Here is an 11,333-nt window from a genome sequence, read left to right on the forward strand (position 1 = left end):
GCAAGGAAACACTGTATGATTCAAAATCAAGAAAGGAGTGTGTCAGGGATGTGTCTTTTCTCTATGCCTTTTCAATCTATATGCGGAACAGATCACTCAGGAAGCTATAGTGTATGTGGCATCAGAATTGGAGGAAGACTCATCAACCATCTGCATTATGAAGATGACATGATTTTGTTTGCTGAAACTGAGGAGGACTTAAAGTGTTTGCTGCAGAAGCAGAAGGTCAAGGACTACCTTCAATATAGATACCTTCAATATAGAAAGTCTTCAATATAGATTGCAGAAGTATGAATATAGACCCCCAATGAGATGGACAGACACTATGACCATAATAATGGGTACAGATCTACTCTTCATAAGATTGTTATGGGTTAGAGTTGGCTTGTTAGCACCTAATAACAAGATATAGGGGAGATCTGGTGGCACAGTGTGTAAGAAGCTGTGTTCTCAATTCAAAAATAAACAGTTCAAATCTACCCTCTTCTTAAAGGTAAAAAGATGGGCAATCTACTCCTTTGTGATGTACAGTTTCTGAAAACCTCTGGAGGGTTAGCTGTAGGTCAGTTCTGACCCAATCATACATAACAACAATATTACATTATAGTATTATATTTGCACATATTGCATTGCAGATAATGCATCTACACAAGACAGATTCTGACAAGATATCCATGAAGTAATATATTCTGGGGAGAAGTGGGAGCAGTGAAGGAAAGACTTCCAGGGTGTGTGTGTGTGTGTGTGTGACATGAAATGTCTTCTCCTAATGAAAGGAGCTCTGGTGGTTTAGTGGTAGGTAAGGATTTTCACTGCCAACCCACAGGCATGCAGTTCAAATCCACCAACTTCTCCTGCTGGAGAAAGATAGGCCATCTCCCCCCATGAGATTGTCTCTGAAAACCCATTGGAGGATCAGCTCTAAGTTGATTCCAACTCGATGGTCCACAACAACAACAACAATGAGGATGGCGCAGGACTGTGTTCTCTTTGTTCTGTTAGATGTAAGGTCCTCATGAGGACGAGCCCCCTTAACAATGGCAAATGTGTTTATATTTTCAATAAAAATTTTGATTTCTTAAAGATTTTTTTAAGGTCAGATTTAGAGTGGGTTTGGAGTTTAGCCAGTATGGAAATTGTGGGAGATAGCCTATGTCTCGCTGAAACTGAGGAGGACCTCATGCACTTACTGCAGAGGGTCAAGGACTGCAGCCTTCAATATGGACTGAGACTCAATGTCAAAAAGACAAAAATTCTCACCACTGGACCAATTGGCAGCATCAGGATGGATGGTGAAGAGATTGAGATTGTTCACAGCTTCAGTTTGCTCGGCTCCACGGTCAACACTCTTGGCACCAGTAGCCAGGAAATCAAAAAACGTATTGCCAACACCATTTGTTAAAAAGTCTGTCACTTCCCCACCTAACTGATTTCATCTCTTTGTCAAAAATCAATTGCCCATAAATAGATGGGCTGATTTCCGGGTTCTCAATTCTATTCCATTGATCTATGTGTCTGTCATTGTACCAGTACCATGCTGGCTTGACTACCACGGCAGTGTAGTAGGATTTTAAGTCAGGGAGTGAGATGCCTCCTACCGTTTTTCTATTTTTAAGGAGTGCTTTGCTTATTCGTGGCTTCTTTCCATTCCAAATGAAGCTGGAGATTGCCTTTTCCATCTCATTGAAGAATGAAATTGGTATTTGTATTGGGATTGCATTCAACATGTATATTGCCTTTGGTAGTATTGCCATTTTCACAACATTAAGACATCCTATCCATGAGCAGGGAATATTCTTCCACTTCTCTAGGATTTTTTTGTTCCTTGTAATAATGTTTTGTAATTTTCTTTTAATAGATCTTTTGTGCTTCTAGTTATATTTACTCCCAAATATTTAATCTTGTGATTAGCTATTGTGACGGGTATTGCTTTTCTTAGCTCCACCTCTGTATTCTCTTTGTCACTGTAGAGAAATCCAACTGATTTTTGTATGTTGAAAATCTGTGGTTAGGGACCTCTCTAAAGTACTCAAGAGCAGTGGTGTCTCTCTGGAGACTAAGGTGCGCCTGATACAGGCCATGGTTTTTGCAATCACTTGTTATGCATCAGAGAGCTGGACAATGACTAGGGAGGATAGAAGGAGAATTGATGCCTTTGAGCTGTGGTGCTGGAGAAGAGTATTGAATGTACCATGGACTGCCAAGAAAACAAACAGATTCATCCTAGAGAGGGTTAAACCAGGCTGCTACTTGGAGGCAAAGATTCTGGGACTTCGTCTGACATACTTTGGACATGTTGTAAGGAGAGACAGGTCTTTAGAGAGGGACATCATGCTGGGTAGAGTAGAGGGACAGCGCAGGAGGGGAAGACCCTCTATGAGGTGGATTGATTCAGTGACTGGGGTAATCGGGATGGGTGTGTCAGAGGCAATGAGATTGGCACAGGATAGAGTACGGTTTAGGGCTGTAGTACATAGGGTCGCTATGAGTCGCAAACGACTCGACAGCACATAATAACAACAACAAACACTTGTGTTTTGGGTCAAACAAAAGGCTGAACACAGGAGAAGGTGGCTGCCTTACATTAGTGAGAACTGTCTCCTCTTAACAAGCACGTGTGGCTTCCCAGCAGCCCCATCTGCAGTGCCCAGGCAGAGAGGGAGCCAGGTGCTTCCTGCCGCCTATTCTGGTGGAGATTCTCCTGAGGAACAGCCACTTTCCTCAGGAATCCTCGGGCCTGCCCAGCCTGCCCCTTCCCATTCATGCCCTTGCCCATGCCAGGGCACTTACTGTCTGAACCCACCTCTCAAGACCCACTCCTCCCCTCTTTTCTGCAGCTGCATCTTCCAGTTCCAAATAACCAGGCCACACAGACTTTCAAGATTCAGTTCTTCTTTCTAAACTCTGTTGCTGAAGCTGAACATTTTCGTAATTGCAACGAATTGTGGAGAGAGGAGGCTTAGCCTCCCCAGGATCTATGACTCTTGACTCTCCCCACATCATCCCTCAGCTACTCCCCATTGCCCTGAAGGATGATTGAGGGAGAGTCAAGGGCACAGTGTAGGGTAAGGTGTGGGGTGCAGGTTCAAGCCCCGACGGTGTGGTTCCTGTTGGTCTCACACACCCAACGGTGCACCTGCTCGCAGAAGTCATCATTCCACCTGCCATCTGACCGGATTTCAACACAGTCTTCACTTCCTCCCATCTCGTGCCCCTTCCAGTCATCTGGCTGACTGAAAGCCCAGTTCCTAGAAAGAAAATATGGAGCTCACTTCTGACTCCCTTGTCATTCCTGACTACACCCACTCCCATCCTTTAAAAGTACAGTTTGGGAAGGCTAGGGTGGGGAGCAGCTGTAGCCTTGGAGTTCCAGATGAAATTGTGTCCCCCAAAATATATGTTATCAATCCTAACTTCTATGCTTCCATGCCTAAAGTCATAATCCCACTTGAAAATGTGTTGCCTTTGTTATGTTAATGAGCTAAAATTTGTGTAGGGGATCTTTTTTAAAACTTTTTTTTATGATTGTTTATGTAAAGTGTATCTCCAGTCAATCTCTTTTGAGAAAGGTTTTTTTAAAAGTTTAGGGCTCTCTTGACACAGAGGTTACAAGCAAAAGACTGAACAGCAAATAGAGGAATGGTGGGTTAAGGAGACACCAAGACCCATGGAGACCTCCAACAACCCAGGAAGCAGAGCTAAAGAGACAATTAGTCTGGCTTCCTATCCCCGCCAACAGAGGGAAAGGCATTCCCTGGAGCTGAAGCTCTGACTTCAGAGCCACAGCTTCCTAAATTGTGAGAAAAATGTCTGCTTGTTCAAGCCACCCACACATGGTATTTCTGTAATAGTAGCACTGGAAGCTAAAGGAAGGTTGAGGAATTTGATCCCCAGGGGACAGAATAGTGATAGAACAGAGCAGATACCCACGGCCATCACTTACAGGTAGCCCTTCTCATAGTTGGTACCGTCCACCCACGTCCAGGATCCGCCACTATTGGTGAGTCCTATCCAGGTGTGAAAGGGGCTCGAGTGCTGTAGGATGAATTTCTAGAAAATAGATAGGAAGAAGTGTCCCTTACTTTCCACACTTATCCTCCAGCTGTCGCCTCTCAGCTTTCACCAACTAGATCTGTCATGAGACTGAAGCAGCAAATCCCTGTACAGCAAACTTTCTTTGCTTTTTCCTTTGTAACCATCAATGCTGTTTAATGATCATTCACTGGGACCAGGGATTCCTGGATGGGGCAAAGAATTAAGAAAAAAAAGGCTGGCAGTTAAACCTACACAAAAGCACCCCGAAAACGGTGGAGCTCAGCCATGCTGACATGACGTTACCATGAGTCAGAATCAGCTTAGGAGCAACTAACAACAACTCCTTGTGCAGCATCCCAGGGGATGCCATTAATAAAGCCACACAAAAGATTGTACATGTCAACACAGTAACAGGAATCTCAGAAGAAAACCTTGGCAATTGCTTCCAAAAGATGAGCCACTGAAAACCCAACACAGCAGTTTTCGGCTCTGACGCAAAAGCAGTAGGTGGGGACACCGTGAGCTGGAAGCGATTCCTTGGCAACTGGTTTTCGCCTTATTTTTAGGCCTTATACTATGTGCTTGACAAAGATAATCTCATTTCATTCTCATCAGGTCCTCTAAGTTGAATGCCATAATGAGTTACACTTTATTTTTGCTTTGCTCATTGCCACCCAGTAGCAACGGACTCATAGTTGACCCTCCAGGTTGGTTTTCAGAGGCTGTAAATCGCACAAAAGGAGATTTCCCATCTTTCTACCATGGAGCAGTTAATGGATCTGAGCCACCTGTCTTTGAGTTGGCAGTGGAACTCCTTCTCCTCTAGGCTACCAGAGCTAAAAGGTTAACTAAAAGTGATGGTCAAGCAAAAGAGGCAAATGAAGTGCCTGAGCTGGTGATTATGAGCTGACCCTTGCTTCATTCTCAACTCACAGAAGTTCCCTGGGCTCTGATCTAGCAACAATCTCAAACTCTTGGAATCCTGGCCCAGGTCCCTGCCCTGCTTCCTCCATGGACTCTTGGCCTCTAAAAGAGCTCTGTTTTGATTGTCTTTCAGGTACAACTGCCTGGGCATCTTCTGTTTCTATGTGTGACTTCCATTAGCTGAGATTTTCTAGGCCCAACACTTCCAGGTTTGGACTCATTGCTCATGGTTCCATCATGACCCGTGGGATCTAATAGTCTATACTGAAAGTAGAAGGATGTGCTGGACCTGAGGGAGTAGGTGCTGAGATGGACGTGGTCTTAGAGCGCAACTACCAGGACTCAAACACACCCCCTAGTAAGAGCTCCTCCAACTGGCTTTCACTTACAAGACATGGCTGTTCCTGGGGCTTTAAGCCCCATATGAGAAGAGTGAAAAGAACAAGCATAAATTTTGTGAAGGAAGCATTTATTGTCAAGTCAGTTTCAACTCACAGAAGCTCTATAGGACAGAGTGAGATTGTCCCATAGTGTTTAAAGGACTGTAAATCTTTACAGAAGCAGACTGATAAATATTTCTCCTAGCTTTACCTTTTACACTCCTGAGTTCTACAATCTCACACGGAGGTAATGAGCTATGCACGAGGGAGCAGCCCTCCAAATAGAGAAGAAATGGAGTCAACAGAGTTGGGGACAGTGCATGGAGGGAAGATGGAAATTCCATTTGCTGCCAAAAGACCTTCCAACACCAGAAGCTGAACAATAAAAATCCTAGAAAACAAGAAAACTCCTGCTGTCATTTTTTTGCTTTGTTTTTTCTTGCTGTGTCTCAAATTGGATCTGACTGGCACAGGAAAATTGCCCCTTCTTCTCCAGCGCAGTGTCAGGTGGATTCAAACCCGTCGCCCTCAGAATTGCAGTACAGCTTCTTGCCACTAAGCCACCAGAGCTCCCTCCACTGTTGTTATTGAATTGGTACCAACTCCCTCATCAGCTTTCCTGAGGGGACTGTCACAATTGCTGATCTTTTCATTAACAGCCAGATGTGTTATACACTATGTCACCAGGGCTCTGAACAGAAGAGTACAGCTCTTCATTAACTAGATTTCCAGAGTGAAGACTGAGTGGAAGAATGCAAAACAGCCAAATGACCCGGGAGGACAGTCCAAAAGAATCACCCCAACTACTTATGGATAAGAACTTTATCCATTCATAAAAAGTAGCAGAGAGAAAATTCAGAATAGGACTTGGGCCAAAAGAAAGGGAGGGTGAGCTGAGGAACCAGAGGAGGAGAAGGCAAAGGAGGGAGACATGCAGTATTTATAAAAAAAAAAAAAGGAGAGATGAAATAACAATTTGAAAAGAAAACTTGTTTTAGAAAACAAGGTGATAATGAGAAAAACTTTATTTTCTGTAAAAAAATTAAGAGGGATTTTGTTTGTGTGGAGATGGGAGAAATGGGGAAAGAAGCCTCTGCCCCACCCCAAACTGAAGCCAAAAGCAAAACTGGCCACAGACACATTCAAAAAACGTCACCACTTTCTGGGGCCACCTAGAGAAACAAGCGAAGAACCCTAAGGCAGTATTAAACTCACCACCACCACCCAGACCTTCTACATGGAAGAAGATCAAAGATATCAACACCTATGTTCATTGTAGATGTCAAGGCCAACAAATGCCAGATTAAACGAGGTGTGAAGAAGCTCTTTGACATTCACATGAGCAAAACCAACACCCTCATCAGGCTTGGTGGAGAGAAGAAGGCTGATATGTGGTCTACTGGCTCCTAAGATGCTTTGGATGTTGCCAAATGAAGTGGGATCACCCCAAATGAGTCTAGTTGGCTAATTCAAAACATACTCCCCGCCCTCCACTACATAAGTACACATACATAAGAAAAATTAAAGAGGTACAATATATTTCAAAGAAAATATTTTAAAAGATCTGATAATTTTAAAAAAATGGAAGAGGCACTTCTTGCAAGACATGCAGGATCATCGAGGACCTTACCATTGCTCTACTGCAAGATGCTGAGGTCTGTGGGACATGGCCGGCCTGGGAGTGTCTTCCAGACAACACTTCCCAGGCATCTGCTACAGGCTGTGGCTCAGCCCAGGCAAACTCACACCCTGGCCAGCAACAGAATCACTGCTTCCCAGGTTGAGGGGCTGCAGTTTCAGTGTGGCCCAAAGCACAATCCTGCCCAAAGTAGTTGACTGCTGTTCCTGCTGCATGGAGACCCCAATGTTCCACCACTGAGAGACCACCCAGCTGCCACCCTCACTGTCCAGAGTAAGGAGCACCGATATCGCAGGTGCTTTGGAAACACTGCTGTCTAGCTACACCATGTAGGATCCCTTAAGCTCAAGCAGAAGAGGCCAGGCCAGGCCAAGCTGGCTGAGACACAGTTTCTGGAAGGCAACAGATTTCCCTGTTCTGTTATTCAGGTATTTTGGGTTAAGAAGGGAGCAAAAATATAGAGATCTTTCAGAAAATAGTGCCATACTCTGGGTTGCTACATAGTTACAACAACCTAACACCTACTAAGAAAAACTTCACATAATGTCAAGAAAGCTAGAGTCTGCCTCATTCATCATGGGAAAATAAATAAATAACCCTTCTCCTAAAAAAGAAGATCCAATGAATACCCTAGATAGAGAGAACCAGAAGAAATATGATGATGTGGAGTTATTTGAATAGAAGATGCAAATGATGGAAGAAGCAATGGAAGCCATTAAGAGAGCAAATACCCCCAAAGACAACAATTCAGAAGAAATATATTGATGAGGAGCAACTTGAATAGCTATGGAAGAAAATGTAAAAGATGAAAGAATTGATAAAGAGGTACAAAAACTTAAAAAAAATCATCACAAGACAGAGAGGGTACAGACAGGCAACATAGTACTGGAAATAACAGAAATGCATGAAAATGCAATCCAGAATATTAAGGCCAAATTTTCAGGAGTGTCTGGTCTTCTGGTAGGACAAAAAAGTAGACAAGAGGTTGAACAGATAGTCAGTGAGCTGGAAGATAAGGACCTCAACGGAAATATACTAGAAGAAAAATCAGGCATGAGACATAAAGAAAATGAAGACAACATTAGAATCGTGTGAGATGACATTAAACTGAACAACATATGTATGACTGGAATTCCAGGACATGGGAGTGACAGGGAAATCACTGCGAAAATCGTGGAAGAAATACTAGAAGAAAACTTCCCAGGTATTTTGAAGCGAAAAATCCACATTCAAGAAGCATAGTGAACACCAAATAAACTAGACACAAAAAGAAAAACATCAAGGCATATCATAGTCAAATTCTACAAATTGAAAAATAAGGATAAAATATTAAAAGCAGTGTGAGAAAAAGAGTGACATATCAAGGGAAAATAATTAGATTAAATTCTGATTTCTCAGCAGAAACCATGCAAGCTAGAAGACAATGGGATGGCATATTCAGAAAGTTAAACAAAGCAACTCTACAATGAAAGAATTTTTCCCCCTTAGAGAAAAGCGAACTAGGCAGAAAGGGAGCAGGGAAGAAAATGTACAACAATGAATGAATGTAATTCCAAGTTCTCTATAAACTTTCATTAAAATATCAATTTTTTAAAAAAGAGTCTGTTCGCCATAATATAAGTACAATGCATTCAAGGTTATGAAGTTCTTGTTTATTCCAAGAGACTTATTTTACTTTGAGGTTCTGTATAAGGAATACAATCTTTGAATTTCTCATTATATTTCTGTCAGATGAAGGTTGCACTAGTATAAAACCATTACTGTAGAATGAGTATGAGGATCCAAGTGGGGGAGAAGGTGGAAGTAGAGGAGTGAGGATGTGTGGGAGGGGAGTGTGTTAATTATAGGGTTGCACAATTTGATGGGGGGTGAAGGAAAGGAGAAAGATCTGGTATGAAAAACAATGTATTCAAACTTTGTCAATAAATCAGTATAAAATAAAAACCCATAATGTATATGAATGAAACATAATGCAAAGGAATTATTATATGAAAACCAATAAAAATTTTTTAAAAAAGAAATGGAAGAGAAAATTTGAACTCTAAAAAGAAATTTACAACTCAGCAGGAATCCAAGTCTAAGATAAAGAAAGTGGATTTGAGAAACCACTCAGAATGTGAAAGAAAAGGAGATGAGAGTGAAGAATGAGGTCACATAGCTATGGCGGACAGACAATGCAGACACGAATAGATGAGGTGCTTCAGAGGAAAAGAGTGGAAACTGATAAGGAAAACTATCCAAAGATAAAACATAAGAAAAATCTTTAATATGCTGATAGACCCAACTTTACATATTAAAAGGATTCTCCTGGTCTCAGGAAAAATTATCCAGAACGTACCAAGATATATGAATAACGTGAATGAAACACTAAGATAGAAAAGGACCCTTTCAGCCATTCAGGCCAAACACGCAAGAATCTAGGAGATAAAGGAAATCTAGCCCAACAACAACAGCAAAGTCCAACAGGGCCGCAAACAACAAATGCTGGTGAGGTTGTGGAGAGATTAGAACTCCTATTCACTGCTGGTGGGATTATAAAATGGTACACCCACTATGCAAGGCTGTCTGATGCTTTTTCAAAAAGTTGGAAATAGAAATGCCATTTGAATCTTGCTATCCACACAAATATAGTGCAGTCAAAAAGTATGTTGGGATCATAGTACTGGTCTAGTGTTGTCTCTTTGGACACAGCCTCCAAACTCCCACACAGAACCTCGCAAATAGAGATATAACTTAGGGTAAGTTAATATAAGAAATCTAAAATAGGCCATGCTTCAGAGATTTGGATAATGACCAAGGATAACAGAAGAAGGATCAATGCCTTCCAATTGAGGTGCTGGAGAAGAGTCTTGAACACACCATGGACTGCCAAGAAAACAAATAGGTCTGTCTTGGAGAAGGTGAAACTAAGTTTTTCCTTGAAGCCTAGGATTTTGAAGCTCCCTCTCACATACTTTGGGCACATGGCCAGGAGAGACCTATCCTTGGAGAAGGACATCATAGCTTGGAAGGGTGGAGGGTCAGCACAGGATAGGAAGACCCAGGATGAGGTGGATTAATACAGTGACTGGGGCAATATGTCAGAATGAGTGAGACTGTCTCAAAACAGGGCAGTGTTCACAGCTGCTGTACATAGGATCGCTATGGGTCATAGGCAACTCGATGGTACATAACAACAACAGCAACATAGTCAAGATCCTAGGCTGCTGTAATGAGGACCCCAAGTCTTAGCTCTCTAGCTAAGCAGTCCAGGTTTTCTCCTACAGGGATTATGGTAATTTAAGCACTTGTTGCAGAGTGTCAAGGACTTCAGTCTTCAATATGCATTGAAGCTCAATATCAAGAAGACAAAGAGTCTCACCACTGGACCAACTGGCAGCATCAGGATGGATGGTGACGAGATTGAGATTGTTCACAGCTTTCATTTGCTTGACTCCACAGTCAACACTCTTGGCACCAGCAACCAGGAAATTAAAAGAATTATTGCAATGGGAAATTCTGCTGTTAGAGACCTCTCCAAAGCACTGAAATGAAAAGCAATGGTGTCACTCTGGAGACTAAGGTGTGCCTTAGTCTTTACATGGTCTTTGCAATCACTTGCTATTCATCAGAGAATTGGACAATGACTAGGGAAGATAGAAGGAGAATTGATGCCTTTGAGCTGTGGTGCTGGAGAAGAGTATTGAATGTACGATGGACTACTAAAAAAAAAACAGTTTCATCCTAGAGAGGGTTAAACTGGGCTGCTCCCTGGAGGCAAGGCTTCTGAGGCTTCGTCTGACATACTTTGGACATATATTGCGAGAAAGGACCAGTCCTTGGAGAGGGATGTCATGCTTGGGAGGTTAGAGGGACATCACAGGAAGAGAAGACCCTCTATGAGATGGATTGATTCAGTGACTGGAGTTATCGAGGTGGTAGTCAGAGACAGTGAGATTGGCACAGGACAGAGAAGGGTTAAATTAGGGCTATTGAACAGAGGGTCGCTATGAGTCGCAAGTGACTCGACGGCACACAACAACAACAAGTGTTCTGATGGCCTCTAGAGTCCTAAGAAAAATCTTGGTTTTGTCATCTTACTACAATTTAATCTTTACTAATGACCTATCAAATCAAGGAAATGGCATTAAGCTAACTCCGTGACATAACAGTTATAATGCTTAAAGGAGAGAATAGGAAACTAAATGCCCTGTGTGGAAGCTGGAAATTGGCAGGCAATAAAGAGAAAGAGGTGTGATTATTAGGACTGATAAAGGATACTCTGTCAATAGTGTGGAGATAGGGACATGAAAAAAGAACTTTTATAAAAATTTTGAAAAAGAAATCTAGAATAATTTACTAAATCTTTTTTCTTC

General features: G+C 42.2%; 1 protein-coding gene across 1 annotated transcript in view; it reads right to left on the minus strand.

Moving 5' to 3' along the window:
• Positions 1–3,085: 3,085 nt before the first annotated feature.
• The window catches only part of LOC102849848 (asialoglycoprotein receptor 2-like), a 20,733-nt gene continuing 12,485 nt past the window's right edge, over positions 3,086–11,333 (minus strand). Inside the window, exons 7-8 of the mRNA XM_006899167.1 lie at positions 3,944–4,050; positions 3,086–3,248 (exon numbers count right to left, since the gene is read on the minus strand). Coding sequence (XP_006899229.1) covers positions 3,086–3,248; positions 3,944–4,050 — 270 coding nt within the window. The remainder of the gene's footprint in view (positions 3,249–3,943; positions 4,051–11,333) is intronic.

Source organism: Elephantulus edwardii, unplaced genomic scaffold (assembly GCF_000299155.1).
Source record: "Elephantulus edwardii isolate Elephantulus edwardi_28Jun2011 unplaced genomic scaffold, EleEdw1.0 scaffold00246, whole genome shotgun sequence".
Lineage (NCBI taxonomy): Eukaryota > Metazoa > Chordata > Mammalia > Macroscelidea > Macroscelididae > Elephantulus > Elephantulus edwardii.